This window comes from Schistocerca cancellata, chromosome 4 (assembly GCF_023864275.1).
Source record: "Schistocerca cancellata isolate TAMUIC-IGC-003103 chromosome 4, iqSchCanc2.1, whole genome shotgun sequence".
In the NCBI taxonomy this organism is placed as follows: Eukaryota; Metazoa; Arthropoda; class Insecta; order Orthoptera; family Acrididae; genus Schistocerca; species Schistocerca cancellata.
Window position 1 is genome coordinate 54,754,827 of NC_064629.1, and position 17,049 is coordinate 54,771,875.

General features: G+C 44.7%; 1 protein-coding gene across 1 annotated transcript in view; it reads left to right on the forward strand.

Annotated features, from left to right (window-relative positions):
• The window catches only part of LOC126183387 (prostaglandin D2 receptor), a 422,625-nt gene extending 411,594 nt beyond the window's left edge, over positions 1-11,031 (forward strand). Inside the window, exons 4-5 of the mRNA XM_049925332.1 lie at positions 10,311-10,550; positions 10,993-11,031. Coding sequence (XP_049781289.1) covers positions 10,311-10,550; positions 10,993-11,031 — 279 coding nt within the window. The remainder of the gene's footprint in view (positions 1-10,310; positions 10,551-10,992) is intronic.
• The last annotated feature ends 6,018 nt before the right edge of the window (positions 11,032-17,049 follow it).

Sequence of the window (17,049 nt, forward strand, 5' to 3'; positions counted from 1 at the left end):
AGCCCCTTCCAGGGTGAGTGCGTCCTTAAGTGTTTGCAGGAGCGATGTTTGTACACTTGAGCTTTGAAGTGTCCCTAAGGAAAAAAATTACAAGGTGATAAATTGGGTGACTTTGATAGCCAGGTGATATCTCCTCTCGAAGATCGGTTGGTCGGTTGATTTGGGGTGAGGGCCAAACAGCGAGGTCATCGCTCCCATCGGATTAGGGAAGGAAGTTGGCCGTGCTCTTTCGAAGGAACCATCCCGGTATTTGCCTGAAGCGATTTAGGGAAATCGTGAAAACCGGGTTTGAACAGTCGTCCTCCCTCGCAAAGACAGGAGACGTCTAGGAAACAGCTGTTTCAGAATTTCAAGAGGTGCATGTGAAGTTCTTCAGAGACTCCTATCAGACAATCCGAGGGCAACTGCATGTTTAAGTGCTGAACGCTTTGGAGATTGCTGGACGGACGCTCTCACAAGCGCCACATTTCCCGGCGTTGTTTTAGTCCGCAGTCGGCCAGTAGATTTTCTTTTCAGTACAGAACTTGATGGTCTGAAGTCAGATACCCAAACTCGAATAGTTTTTGTATCAGGAACAGAATCGTGTCGGTCAAGTTCGATCCGAATGCGAAATGGCTGCTGAATAGTAATCACAGAACCACCATTACTAATATACTCCACCACAACAAGAGCACGATGCTCACCTAGCCAAGCCATAGCACCTATTGAAATGACAGTCATATTGCAATCGACAGATACCGCCTCCATGTCAATATCACCTCTACACAGCAGCCTCTTCACGAAGTGTAAGATGACGCGACGTACCGCAGTAATAGCACCTCACCTACAACGACTGCTGAAAGCTCCGATGTCTTCCAGCTAATGCTGCCTATCAATGTTTTCGCAAATGCATCCGTACTGAGCGACGACGAGACTTCTGTTACTCGGCTCCGAGCACTATGGGACTTAACGTCTGAGATCATCAGTCCGCTAGAACTTAGAACTACTTAAACCTAACTAACCTAAAGACATCACACACATCCACGCCCGAGGCAGGATCCGAACCTGCGACCGTAGCGGTCGCGCGGTTCCAGACTGGAGCGCCTAGAACCGCTCGGCCACACCGGCAGGCCTTCTGTTACTCGGTATGTTTACACGTATTCCTTGGCCATGTGAGGCATACTGGAAATAGATGGTGCGAGCGGCAAAAAATGAGAAGTGCAGTTGGCGCCCACCGAGAAGCGAGATGAGTGCACAAGTGACGGAGAAATACACGAGCCGGCGGGCGGCGTGACATGTGTAGTTTACTTAGCAGCGGCCCATCACTCAGCGCGCAAGTGCTGCCCTTCACCACTGACCCCGTTTACGCTCTCCGTGTGCAGCCTTTACAGAAAAAACTTCCTCATATGACTTGTTTGACAGACAACATTAATAAACGCTGGCTCTTCTTTCGGTTCTGGCGAGGTTCTCATTAGCTTCTGACAATACAGAGTGTTTCACAATTCCTCTTACAGGTTGTAGGGGTACTTACAAGGGAACATCCCCATCGCACCCCCCTCAGATTTAGTTATAAGTTGGCACAGTGGATAGGCCTTGAAAAACTGAACACAGATCGATCGAGAAAACAGGAAGAAGTTGTGTGGAACTATGAAAAAATAAGCAAAATATACAAACTGGGTCGTCCATGCATAAGATATGCAATATTAAGGGAAATGTGAGGTGAGGAGCTCCGTGGTCCTGTGGTTAGCGTGAACAGCTGTGGAACGAGAGGTCCATGGTTCAAATCTTCCCTCGACCGAAAATTTTAACTTTTTATTTTCAGTTTATGTGAAAAAACTTATGTTTTCATCACTTTTTTTGGAGTGATTATTACATCCACAAGAAAACCTAAATCGGGCAAGGTAGAAGAAACTTTTCACCCATTCGCCAAGTGTACTAGTTAGGTGGGTCGACAACATATTCCTGTCATGTGACGCACATGCTGTCACCAGTGTCGTATACAAAATATCAGACGTGTTTTCCTGTGGAGGAATCGGTTGACCTATGACCTTGCGATCAAATGTTTTCGGTTCCCATTGGAGAGGCACGTCCTTTCGTCAACTAATCACATGGTTTTGCGGTGCGGTCGCAAAACACAGACACTAAACTTATTACAGTGAACAGAGACGTCAATGAACGAACGGACAGATCATAACTTTGCGAAAATAAAGAAAGCAAAATTTTCAGTGGAGGGCAGATTTGAACCAAGGATCTCTCTCTCCACAGCTGTTCACGCTAACCGCAGGACCACAGCGCTCCTCGCCTAACATTGCCCTTAATATTGCCTATCTTACGCATGGACGACCCAGTTTGTATATTTTGCTTATTTTTTCATAGTTCCACACAACTTCTTCCTGTTTTCTCGATTGATCTGTGTTCAGTTTTTCAAGGCCTATCCATTGTGCCAACTTATAACTAAATCTGAGGGGGGTGCGATGGGGATGTTCCCTTGTTAGTGGGGGACTTAGTAGATATACACTGAAAAGACGACGTCAGTTTTGATCCGACGACGGCATATGCCACCTGGGGGATAGTAGATGTTTCGACGTCGTCCGCTAACACATAGCGTAGTGGAATAGTTACCAGAGCGCCATCTGTGTCTACCCTTTAATAGGGAATGCTCACAGCCAGAAGGCTCAGTGTGGTGCAAACGAGTGAAGCGAGCAGGCAACCGGAAGATGCGCTCGTGCTTCCTCAGCCAACTGAGCGAGTTTGAAAGGGGTCAAATTGTGGCCTTCCGAGTGGCGGGATGGTTCTTTCGGAGAACTGCCACACGAGTTGGACGTGCTGTATCAACCGTGTAACGATGCTGGTCTCAGTGATAACGTGAACGTTCTCGTACCCGTAGACGAGGTTCTGGACTTCCACACAGCACAGACGCCCGCCAGAATCGTCATCTTGTAAGGACAGTTACTATATCAAAGACAAGAGGGCTTGTGGACCCAGATGTGTCAACACAAAGTGTCGGGAACTGGTTACTAGCAGTGGGACTACGGAAGGTACACCTGCAGCCCCTCCCGTCCTCCACTCGCGCCGCTGCATCGACGTGCACGGCTCGACTCGTGCCGTGAGAGGATCATACAGTGGCGGGCCACGGTCTTTAGCAGATTCTGCCTGCACGCAACTGATGGTCGTTTGCGCAAACGCCATACTGGTGAGCGCTGTCTCACAGAGTTCATTCGCCCGAGACACACACTGGTCCTCGATGCGATTGTCAAACAACTCCCGTTCACCTTTCGTGTTTCTGAAGAGGACACTAACCAGCGCTCGGTTCGGTGAGAATGTTTTCAGACAGGATGGCGGTGTGTTATTCCAGCTGGTTAGTGCTCACCCACACACTACCTGTGAAACTTTCCTTGCTAGCACGTTCTCCGGACTTATCTCCAATCGAGCATGTGTGGGACAAGAAGTGACTCGTGCGACTCGTCAACCGGCAGCTCTCGCAGAACTGCGTGAACAGGTCGAGAAGTCGTGGAATAACGTATCCCAGAACAATATTCGACTATATGTCAGAGTCAGCGCCTGCATTGCCGCCCGTGGAGACTACACTACATACCAATATGGTGTTTCAGCGTGCGTCCATACGTCGTACCTCAGAACCGCTTCTGCTGTTGATATGTAAATGTAATTATTTCGTGTATTCCGTACGAATTCTTGCGACAATAAATCCTGAATGTACTGAAAACCTCTAAAAGGGTGTATTAATTTTTCTCCGGCAGTTTAGTTTTGATAGGAAACCCATATTCGGAAATGTGTCGTTTGGATATAAAATAAGTTTGAAGATCGAATCGCATTCAGATCTCACGCAATATGAGAACTGGGCACCGTCCTCAGTCCCTGTTGTAATTATGACATCACATTCGATTTTCGTCCGACTACAGCAACGGCTGAGACAAAATGGTGCATCGATAACAAGGAAGGTTGACTGTGATGCTTCACGGACTCTCGAGTTTCAACAGGACGTCCCTCGTCACGTAGAAGAGAACCCGACAACGAGTACTGAAACATTGCCCATGTCAAGGGCTCCCATCAAGCATACAAGTCAGAGCTCCTTATCATCGCAGTGTACGCGGATATTTGAGAGTGGTCCGATCTTCAAATTTATTTTACATCCAAAAGGTACATTTCCAGATATGGGTTCCCTAACAACACGTTACTAAGTTCCCTTTACAGCCCCTAGAGGCCTGTGACAGAAATTATAAAACACACTGTTTGGTAGGTTCAGCAAAGACACGTTTACATCTACGTATTCTTCGTAACTGTCACAAGTTTTCAAACACGTGCCTTTTGTAATAAATGGATACATTAAACATCTTGATGCCACAGGAGCGCCATTTGTCGTAAAGGTTTCCGTTGTGCATTTGATTTGAAGTGCCTTGTTTTATTGGCGCACGAGAGAGAGAACGCGTATGAAAATATACAGGGTGGTCAGAAACAGTCTGAAAACCTCGTAAGGGTGTTGCATGGGACGCCGTGCTGAGAAGTAATTGTTAAGAAAAAAAGTCGATACGTTGAGTCGTTTCCGAGTTAATTATCGTTGAACTTAGCCGACTCTGTGACAGCAGCACTCCTAAATTACGCTAAATGTATCAAGAGAGAGATAAAAGAAATCAGATGCTGTCAGAGCATCTGTAGAAGCGTGTCTGTAAGAACTTCATGAGTTAGGCCAGCACTTGGAAAGAAAATTGCATCGATATGTAGAAGTATCCACAGAAAACTTTGAGTTAATCTACCTTTTGCAAGAAACTGCATTACTGCATCTAAAATAGTTCCTTAGAAATAATTTTTGTGTAATCTGGGAAAGACTTCATGCTAGCCCCGTATTTTGTCCGATGGGAGTATCTGTCGCAACAACCTACAGAGGGCCAGTTCGACAACTTTATTCCACACAAGCGGCTTACAAAGTGTGTCCCAAAAGTCATAATTTTTTTGTTGCGGCCCAACAGGTCGCGATACTTTCGAGCCATTCAACTTAGATGGAAAGTGTGTGTGTGTGTGTGTGTGTGTGTGTGTGTGTGTGTGTGAGTGTAGAGGGGGGGACCAATGGTAGCCTGTGATGCCAGGATCGCTGATTTAGTACACTCCTGTTCTGAAACCACGTCATGACGGATAATCTGAAAAGGCTGGAAAGACTGCAGAAAAGGGTCATCCGCATGTGAAAAGTCATCACCGCTACCTGGCTGCCGAATCACGACAATACCCAGCCACACACGTCTCTGCATTCGTGAGTTCCTGGCGAAGCATAGTGGTTTGATGAACCCTCTGATTCGATGAACCCTCTTCCAGGCACTTACATGTCACTTGCAGACTATCCATGTAGACGTAGAGTATTCGTGCAGAATTTCCAAAGAAAGTTGGGCAATCAAGTTCTGCACAACACTCGACAAAAAAGCTGGTGAAACTTACGAACTACTCAAACAAGCCTACAGGCAGTCTGCTCTTTCGTCTGTGCAAGTTACGAGGTGGGCGAAGTAGTTTAAGGGGAGTCAGGAAGGGGTGGACGATGACCCCGCTCTAGACGAGCATCAAGAAGCCAAACCGATGAATCTGTGCCTCGTGTGCATGGGTTATTGTAATGCTGAGTGTCGAATGAGTGTTTGGCTGCTAGCTGACACTTCTAACATTCCGAAAACCGTTGTGCATCGCATCGTTACGAAAGAATTAAACACGCAAAAAGTGTGCGCTAAGCCGGTCTGCGAACTGTTGACGGACGAGCAAAAGGTGAGTCGAGTGCTGATCGCGAGTGAACTAAGGGATCTGTCGGAATTAAACTGGATTATTTGAACAGCTTTATTACCGGTGTTGAAATGTAGACATTTCAGTACGACCCAGAGACGAAGCGCCAGAGTGCAGAATGGCACATCACGGCTTACCCGAAGCAGAAGGGGATGAGGATGAACGAATCCAAACTGCTGATTGTCTTTTTCGACGACAAGGGTGTGATTCGCAGGAAGTGTGTACCACAAGGACAGACCTTTAACGCTGCCTACTGCGTCGGTGTTCTCTGGAAAGGCTGCAAATGGCTCTGAGCACTATGGGACTTAACATCTATGGTCATCAGTCCCCTAGAACTTAGAACTACTTAAACCTAACTAACCTAAGGACAGCACACAACACCCAGTCATCGAAAGGCTGCAGAAAAGGGTCACCTGCATGTGAAAAGTCGTCACTACTACTTGACAGTGCCCACCCACAGATACCTCTGCGTCCGTGAGTTCCTGGCGACAGCGCTGCCGCAGCCCGGCCACCTTTCGGTTACCCCAGGTGAAGAACGCCAACGTACTCAAAGGACGCCATTTTGACAGCATAGATGCTGCCAAAGCGACTGTGATATCTTTAAAGGAGACTCTCGTCGAGGCCTTCAGTGGGGTGTACCGAGCATGAAAGAGTCAAGGGAAAAAGTACACTGCCGGAAAAAATAGTACATCTCTGCAGAGGTTCCAAACTTACTCAATAGTTACTGTTGCAACAGTGCATACAATTAGATTTGCAGATCAATAGCACAAGCAGTTCTGAGGTACCAGGTATCTATCCGTGCTGAAACACCCGTATTAATACGTGGTGTAGCCTCCACAGGCGGCAATGCGGGCTCAGACTCAGGCATCCAATCGACCCTACAGATGGCGATTATTGTCTCGGGATACGTTATGCCACGCCTACTGGACCTGTTCGTGTAGTTCTGAAAAGCTATCGGTTGGTAAGTCACACAGGTCACTTCTTGTCCCATCATATGTCACATGTGCTCGATTGTAGACAAGTCTTGAGATTACGCTGGTCAGGGAAATTGCTGCACGTCTTGCAGAGCATGTTGAGTTTCACTGGCAGTGTGTGGGCGAGCATTATCCTGTTGGAACAACACATCATCTTTTTGTTGCAATAAAGGCAAAAGAATGGGTCTAAAAACATTCTGCACATACTGAGCGCTGGTTAGGGTTCCCTCTACAAACACAAAATGTGAGCGACAATTGTAGACTATCGGACCCCAGACCGTAACGCCTGGGATGGGGCCCAGTGTGTCTTGAGCGAATGCGCTCTACAAGACAGTGCTGGAAAGGTCTACATCGTACCCGCAAATGATAATCACTTTCGTGCATGCAGAATCTGCTTTCATCACTAAAGATCACTACGCGCCATTCCACCTTCCAAGTGACGCCCTGACGGCACCAGTCGAGCAGTGCACGTCGATGATTGGTTCAAATGGCTCTGAGCACTATGGGACTTAACATCTGAGGTCATCAGTCCCCTAGAACTTAGAACTACTTAAACCCAACTAACGTAAGGACATCACACACATCCATGCCCGAGGCAGGATTCGAACCTGCGACCGTAGCGGTCGCGCGGTTCCAGACTTAAGCGCCTAGAACCGCTCGGCCACACCGGATGGGCCAGAGGTGTACGTGCCCGTAGTCCGAGTGCTAATAACCAGTTGGCAGCAGTTCGTGTCGACACGACTGGGCTCACAAGCCCTCTTTCCTGTGCTGTGGTAGCTGTACGATCTGCCACTGCTGGCCTTACAGTACGACGATCCTGGCGGGCTTCCGTGCTGCGCGGAAGTCCAGAACATCACCTACGGGTGTGAGAATGTTCACGGGATCACTGATACCAGCATCATTGCACAACTGACGCAGCACGTCTAACTTGTGTGGCAATTCTCCGAAAAGGCCATCTCGCCACTCGGAAGGCCGCAGTTTGACCCCTTTCAAACTCGCTCAGTTGCCTGTAGGAAGCACGAGTGCGTCTTCGTGGCATCGTTGCCTGCTCGCTTCACACATTTGCACCACACTGAGCCTTCTGCCTGTGAGCATTCCCTATTAAAGGGTAGATACAGATGACGCTCTTGTAGCTGTGCCACTACGCTATCTGTTGGCGGACGAGACATTGATACCATTATCAGAACATTAGTACCCCCAGGTGGCATATGACGTCATCCGATCAAAATCGACGTCGTCTTTCCAGGTGTACTAACTTTTTTCCGTCATTGTATGTAGATAATCGTGGAGAGTACTTTGAAGAACATTTAGCCACTCTACAGATACTGGCTCCGTAAACTTTCCCGGCGTAATAATTGGTTGTATTCCTGTCGGATCTTGAGCCAGAACATATCGTCATCTGGACACAATATTTCGGCGGTCCACCTGGTCGCCATCTTCAGGTGAGTAGGCAGTCGCACTGCGACTTGTCTCGCCGGAACTGAAATCGTACAACATTTTATATCCTTCAGTATGACAATGTTCCACTATTGCAAATTTTTCTGGGTGAAATAAACACCTGTGCGATGATGCTCCACGCAGCGATCACGGACTGTACGAATCGTTTGCCCGATATAGGCTTTCCCGCAATGGCAGGCGATCTCGTAGACCCCGGGCTTTCTGAAAAGAAAAATCTACAGTGGCAGAACATTGTCTTACCGAAGTACATAAAATGTTAAACGATGAGACACAAGTCGTTGCCCCTGCGTTGCGGTATTGGGACTGTGTAGTGAAAGAAGCCATTGAAATCCGGCTATCTGACAATATTATAAACAGAGATAAGGGGTATCCTTTTAAGTAAGTCTTGGAAGCCTGTTCTATTTGTTACTAAGAAACAACAGTCCCTGTTTCGGTTATCAAAAACTGTCAGTAGTGTTTGATATCGATTTATTGTTTCTGCAAGCTTACACCATTGGTACACTGTTGTGCCTGTCGCTAGACGGCAGTTACGTTCGCGCGCGCGCGGTGGACCCACGGTCGGTGCAAAAAGGAGCTGCCGCGGCGTGTACGATGTATCGCCCTGATTTCTACCTCACCATCCAGCTCACCCCCACCCTGAGATATCTTGGCCTCACCCTCGACCGTCACCTCACCTGGACCCCTCTCCTCCCGACCGTCCGGCAGAAAGCCCATTCCCGCCTCCGCCTACCGAAACTCCTGTCTGGCCGGACGTGGGGATTGCATCCTTCCACCGTCCTCCGCACCTACAAATCCCTCATCCGTCCTGTCCTCTGTTATGCCAGCACTGCCCGGATCTCTGCACCCACCTGCTTTTACAAGGCCCTCCGAATCCTCGAACGCCACGCACTCCGCCTCGCCTTCCGTATCTTCCTTTCTTCCCCCACACGGCTCCTGTACGACCTCATCCCCTTGCCCCACCTCCTCGTTTTTCTCCAACTTCTCCGCATCCTTTACACTGTCTACAGGCTCGATCCCCACCCCTCGGTTTCCTCCATCCTCTCCACCCCCCCGCCCGATGCCGCACCTCTATCGCTGTATCTCTTCCTCTCTCCACCTCCAAACCCTATGTCTCCTTCATCAGGGCAATTTCCAGCACCTCCCCCTCCCGGATGTTGAACTTCGCCGTGAGCTCTACCCTTCCTTCCAACTGTAACCTTGTCTTGTTCCCCCACCCCTTTTCCCTCTCTCTCCTTGGATTTTTCTCCTTCCCTCCCCGACTGCTTCCCTCCCACGTCCTTCCCTCCCCGGCCCGCTTCGGCGCCCCCCCGCCCGTCTCCCCCCCCTCTCCTCGCCCCTCACCCTCCCTCCCTCCCACCCACCCTTCTTTCCACCCCCTCATCTGTACACCCCTGGCAGATCCTATCTGTTTGGTCATCGTCATCGGTGTACTATGTGAGTGTCGCGTTCGGTGCCGTTCTCCTGTGGGTCGAGGGCTGCGATTCTAATTGTGTGCCGGACTTGTACGTAGTGTTACTGCCAGTGATGGTTACGTGCTACGCCATCCGTCGATACTTTTACGATCCAGTGTGTGGTTTTGTTTTTTGTGGACTCATTTTTTTACGGTTTTTATCTGCATTTTACAGTCGCCCGCTTTTTGTCTGTTCTCTTCCGTACTGTTCCTCCTTCTTTATGTATAGGTACACCATATTTTCTCCTTTCTGTTCCTCCAAATGTCTTCCTTTGTATAATTAATGTCATTCGGCTGAAGAGCAGCGCATACGTTGCTGCCAGCCCGCCCCAGATGGGGCACCGAAATACAATAAAGAAAGAAGACATAAAGTGTCCGATTTCAGTTCCAGCGAGATAGTGCGACGGCCTACTCACCCGATGACGGACCGCCGAAATATCGTGTCGAGACGACGATACGTTCCGGCCGGAGACCCGACACGAATACGACCTACAGATATTGTTAATAAATGTTTTTTAAAAAATCTATTTTACGACTTTTGGCACACACCTCGTATCGTACGGCGTTCTCCCCGTCGCCCCACCCCCACCTCCGGATACGCTCACCTTTGTCAGTTTTCGATACTAGTTACAGTGCGGATCGCATCTGCAGACCCCGCTTGTCCGGTGTTGCAGATGTCGATCCCGATGACGCAGCTGGTGGAGGGGTCGCGGTACAAGGTGTTCTTCGACGTGGCGGAGTGCCTGCTGGCGCTGCACTTCATGCTGGACCCGTACGTGTACGTGCTGCTGCGCCACCGGCGGCGCGGCACCTGCGTGCCCGGGCTGCTGAAGCGCGTCTTCCGGCGCTGCTCGACCAGCACGGCGACGGCCAGCGCGTCGCTTGCGCTCACCGACCACGAGCCCGCCTCCAGCGCCGGCCGGCCCAGCCTCGCCTGCGCCGCCGCGCCGCCCCCGCCACCGCCGCCCCCGCCCCCGCTGCCCGTGCCGCTGGCGATGCCGCAGCCGACGGCTGTCTAAAGCTTCCGCCGCCTGGAAACACGTCTTTGACCCGTCACCTGCAGTGAGGAAACCAGCTCTACCTAATCCTGCGAGCTCGCGTCTGTAACGAGAATCGCATCGCTGAAACTCGCGAGTGTGAGCTATTACAATTCTTCGTGGTGTTTGTTAGCAGGGTGCGGCTTTTTCTTGCCTGTTTGTTTTCTGCTACATCGGGTGCGAAAGCCCTGTTAAGAGCCTTAGGAAACAGCGAAAAGCTTCCTTTAACGTGATTTCCTCAACGGTTACTAGATGTTCCATTCTCGTGTTTTAATCTTTTATATTATCTCGCCAGAGGCGCCTTCTATGCGTATTGCAGCTACTGGTAATTATCGACGTTCTCGACTTTGCTGTGTAACGTGTATTGCCAATGCGAGTAGTAGCGCTTTTCTTAATATGCCTATTTCATTAGTGCGACGGAGATACGACACTGTTCCGTGTGGAAACAGTACATCCTGAGATAGTTGCTGATCCGCGTGAACCGTTCCATCCGAGTTATTTTCGCCAGTCCTTTCGCAAGTAAATGTTCAGAATGTTTCGAGGGCTTAACTTACGTAAACAAAGTGCTATAACTACAGCCATTTTTAAATCTAATAATAGAGTGAATGATTAGGATTTGAAATTAGTAGCGCAATATAGGATAGAAAATCAGTAAAGAAGTCAATAATCGCTTGTAGGACATACGTAAAGGGTTTTGCCTAGACGCCAAATTATTTTATCGTTCGAGTTTTTCTTACGACGCTCTTCGGCAGTCGGCATACGCGCAAAGAGCACATCAAAATTGATATGGTACAAAATGCAGACCCAGTGAGCAAACGAGATTCCGTGATGAAGAAACAAAAATTACAGATACAACGTCTCTTCTCAAAGCGTACCGTACAGTGCACAGAAAACTGTTAAACTGAATATCGGGACATCTAACTGAGATAGTCAGTTGCCGCAACCCAATTGAGTATTAAAGAAATAAGTTTAGTGCCAACGTAAAATGACACAAAAAGATTAAATTATTATCTTTGCATCATTTTATTTTGACGTTAAATTTGTGTCTTTATAGTCCGCTGGTTAGATAATCTGTAATGTAACTGTAGGTAATTGGGAGCGGCCGTGGTAATTACGACGGTAAAGAATCACTCGCACTCCCGTCACTTACTATGAATACCTTTATTCTCACGGCGCATACACAAAACGTGTAGCTCAGAGCGCCTACTACTGAGAACTGATCTGACGAAGATACAATTTTTCTTGCTGCGATAGGGCAGCGATATTATTGGCGGGTAGAGCCACTGGTACTACGTCTCTACATAACTATAGTGTCACTTTGTGGTTTCTTCGTAGCATTTCAGGCAGACGTCACGATTTGCAGTTTTTCTCATATCCACGGTACCCTCTGCCAGAATACGTTGCATCTATATCTTTGTTTCTCTGTTACTTTATACCTTCTTACGATGTCACGTGCTAACTAATCTCGTTCGTTACATCATTTCATTTTGGTGTGCTCCTTAGATCTGCTCCCCTCACATACAGATGTGATGACAGTAATCGCTGAGACGCGACGTAAGAAAACACGAATCAAAGTAGTATGCGATCCATCCAAAATTCTGTGTTTCCTATTAGTGAAAGACGTAAAACTGAAAACTTCGTTACCTCCGTAATCACCCAGCGATTTAGTGGGATAAGTGAAACGAACTCTTGGCGTTGGCGCTATGAAGATATGTATCTCTGGGAAGGATGAGATTATAAAAAAAAGTCAACATGACAAGATGCCGAGTATAATAACTCCTTTAATAATACAACGGATGAGACAATGCGAAAAGAAATAACTTTGCGCTTATGTTAAGTTGTCCATGAGCCGATTCAGTACTCGTAAGAGCGTCAGCATGTGTACAAAACCACCTCTAACGATATACCGATTGTATATGCTTCCGCAAGGGAATTATGTTTTGTTGTTGAAAGATATCTGTATCCCACTACTTAAGATAATAATAAAAAAGTTGTAACACACAATTTCCTATTCAGTGATCGTCTTTTCGCCTCTACCAACATTGTTACTGTTGTCCTCACATGTTAGCCACAAATTGATTCTTTCTGGCTCTGCAACTGACAATTTTCCCTTAATGTAAAGTACTTTAGTCGGACTTAGGCGAAACTCGTGTATGTTTCACGAAGAAATTGAAAACAAACCTATTAGTCACAGCTGCCTTTCCTCCTTTATCATTATACAATTCTTGGTCCAGTTGCGAGAAAAATCATGTCCACTTTTCCCATAGGATCAGTATCATTGATTCGTGTCAGGACACATAAGGAAGTTATAAGAATTTTAGAACGACAGCAATCAATCAAGTGCGTTACTACAATTTTATTTCATAACTGGTTTCAAGCATTTAGCGTTAATCTTTTTTTTATTAAATTACGAACTGTTTCAGAATTTTTCGTGTTTTAATACTCTTAATGGTATAAAATAAAACTTATGGCCATATACCCGACTGGTTACAATCAGCCCGAAAATATTACTTTCACGTAACACGCGCGAAATTACATTTCTCCAAACATAATAAGAATAGTTTCTTACTATAAGGTCTCTCTTTTTAACATTCAACAGTTATACAAATGTCGCGCCAGTTGCGTACTTTTTTCTACCACTATCCACGTTTCTTTTGTTTTATCTGTAATCGGAGCCAAACCACAGAAATGCTTTGTTACTGGTAACCGCCCCATGCGCGGCGAGTACAGTGGATTTGTGTGACAAGATACATTACGTTGTACTGTTGTGATGTCATTTCTATCTCTTCATTCTGCTCGTTCACAGTAGAACTCGAGCTCCACAGAAAGTTCTTCTTGAACACGTACACCTAGTAATTATAAACTTTTGGCCGAATCATACACGTTTCATTGTTTTCTTCTGATACATATCTATTCTGTGCTCAACAGAGTATTCGGTGATTGAGAGTAGCTTACATAAAGGATAGAAGTCTGTCATTACCTCGCGGATTATACGAAGCAAACTGCTGTGACATCCACCCCTCTACAAAGAAACCACCTCTTAGCGGGTAATCGGCGGATTGTTTGAGCGTGGTTTGTCGCCCGTCTAGTCAACAGGAATCTCTCATGTTTGCTATAGGGTATTCTGGTACTCTGTTGATTTGACCAATGTAGTTGGCTCTTGCTTTACTTAGGGACCTGGAACTGCAACAAAAGGAGAGTGGCAGAATGAGTATTCCCGCTTAAAAATCAAACTAGATGTGAATCCCAATACTTGCATTAGGACTAAAGGCTTTACAGTTAGCTCTACTCATTGATTTAAATGTACTTTCATCATGCATAGTCCTCACTGCTCTTATGAAATTCTTTGTGAGTCCTAACTGTTTTCACTCTTTTCATCTCTCAATAATTCATGTGTTAAATGTCAGCACCAACATTGGAACTGACTCTTTTTTTATGACATTGTGAACATATCCCTTGCATGCTTTGATTTTCATAATGATCCAGAACTGATACATTTGTAACCTGTGCCATACGGAAATTGTTGCTGTATAATAGCGCAAGCCTGTTCGATGCTGTATAAGTCGAATGCTGTTATACTTATTATTTGATGTCTCGTCTTCCGTCTCATTTTATGGTGGAGTGACTTCTCGACAAAAACGGTATGTGGCCAGTATACTTTTCCCTTGAGTTGTTGTTCTTAATTTGCTCAATCACAATTCAGGTTTTGTCTTACCTTTGAACAACAATGTAGTGCCATCACACTCTCTTGGTAGACCACAGTAACACAACCTAGCTGAAAGATGGCCATCAAACATTTGCTTCAGTTTGCTACACCAGGTTAGTGTAGTAAACTCTGACCACCAGAATTCACTTGCGGAACATCGGATCTGTTGATTTTGGCACTTATATCAGACATCATGAATTTTAGTTCTGTCAGATGGTTATATTTCACATTTTTTTGATCACTGAGAGGTGGTACTGATTCATCACGTAATGGTTCAGTTTATTTGTGCAGTGCCATATGCACGGTGCGGTGTATTGGTGAAGATGGACAGTATTGATGTGGAAATTTATGATTGATTGGAATTGCTTCAAGAATAGCATTCTGCTGTAAAATACAATAATTAGATTATTGACATATACAAGATATGTTATGCTTGTCATTATATGGTATGACATTTAAAGTGCAATTAATATTCAGTAAGTTAAGTTCACAATTACTGATAAATGTACAAACTGTTCAGATAAGGGAGTGCAGCAGCAGTGACTATATTCTTTGATTCTTTTTTGTACCATTACTTGGATATGTACTGTGTAGATGACTTGTATTTTCCTATGAACATCCTACTAACTTGAGAACCTTTCCACCACAGTCTACCTTTTTTTCTTTTTGTTACTTGAGCACTGTCAAAGAGATGTCAGTTCTTTGATGATAGCCAGGTTAAACAGCTAAAACAGTGGACAGCAAGTGCTTGTCACATAATGCAAATTTGCTGCAACAGCTGAATCTATTAACAAATTAAATAATACCACTTTTGTAAAATGAAATGAAATGAAGCATACCCAAGCTTTAAAAATGCAAAACCATGTCATGACTAGAAAAACTTTGCTGATTACAGTACTGATCAGTACCAATATGCAGTGCCAACATGTACTATGCACGTGGAAATGCCAACAGTTTTGTACTTAAAGAGGTGGTTTGATAATAGCCTATACAGTTTATGGGTATGGCAAAAACTGTAACAAAATATGAGATGGAATAAATAAGACAGTGTAAGAATCATGTACAAATTGTAACATTTTCCATGATCTGGCATAAAAATTACTGGTATGCTGCACACAAACTGCTTCTGAAAACATTATACTGCTTTCAAGAGAATTTGTTTGTTAAATGAGTTTTACAGAAAATTGGTAATTTAAGATGAAAGGTCTATGAATGTTGTAAATTATTGTTCTCTTTATGCATATCAGTGCTGAGTGCAAGAACACTTCACGCTTCCTCCTCATTTTAGGAATGGTCACTCTGCCTACAGATACTGTAATATTGCTAAAATAATGACATTTCTATTGCATGGTGTGTATAACGAGAGTTATAAGGTATCACAGCTACAAAAATAATATGACAAACATAAGCTGTCTTCAGTAGAAGTTTCACATTACCAAAAATACTTTTGACTACTTCCATAGGAGACTAATACTTCCATCAGAACTTTGCACAGGATGTATATCCAACATCATTGCCTTATACTAATACTACACATGTTACAGTGTCTCTAATGTATCATAATAGAATTTACAACACAACTCCTATACCAAAGAAAAGCTGAAAATTCTCCTTTATAACAAATACTTAAAGGCCTACTCAGTTTTCAGAATAGTTGGCTGTTTGTAGGCTCATTGTGTGAAGAGAAATATTACAATATATTATGTTAAAAGAGACAGTTTATAAAATAAGTAGCATGCAATAAAAGCTATATTGGAATCTAAATTGAAAGTTCAGTTTAGGAATCTGCTTTATGCTGCCTTACATTTTCTTTCACAAAAAGAGAAAAAGGCAGTCCTCCTGAAGAGATAAAATCTTGTGGGAAGAAAAGATTCATGAGATGGAACAGCAGGTGTTATACCATCTGGAACATTGTTATTCTGCTGGATAGTAGCAGGTCATGTGTTACAACAATGAACTCATATCCATTGTTACTGACATCTTGTAGGAGATATTCTAAGCTGACAGCTTACTCTACATATCTTATGAAGAAAAGTTTAATAACAGAGAGCAGTTATATCTCTTGGCAGTTCACAAAAAGAATGAGGTCTCTCATATTCATTCTGTTAAAGCTTATATTCTGAAAAATATTACACATGTATTATAAAAAGTTTTTTTCCTATTTCTGCATGAATGCCACTTCATAGTTTAGGAAGTTTTTCTCATATGACTAATAGAGAATTATGACAATTTCTACAGTGAAAAATGAGTTAATAAGTTTAATTTCTGCTCCAAACATTCTGCTATTCATAGTGTAATCTAACATCAGAAAATCTATCAAATCTGATGTTAATATATTTGATAAGTAAATAAAGCTTATGTAACATACATCAGAATTAATTTTTACCAAATGTGAAACATATTCCATTATGATTTTTAACAATGTTACATAACCTTACTTGGAATTACATGATAATAATTCTGATTACGAACTAAGAAACAACATACGTCTACATTCAAGCACTCTCATATTTTATGAGTTGAAAGGATATGTGGAACCAAACTGACTCACCTCTGTGTGTTTCCAAAGATATATTTCTATGTTACCAATAATAATGCAGCACTGTTTTCCAAATTCTTAACTTAATATTTTTGCACAATTCAATTTTAGAGCCAGTTGATAAGTTTATT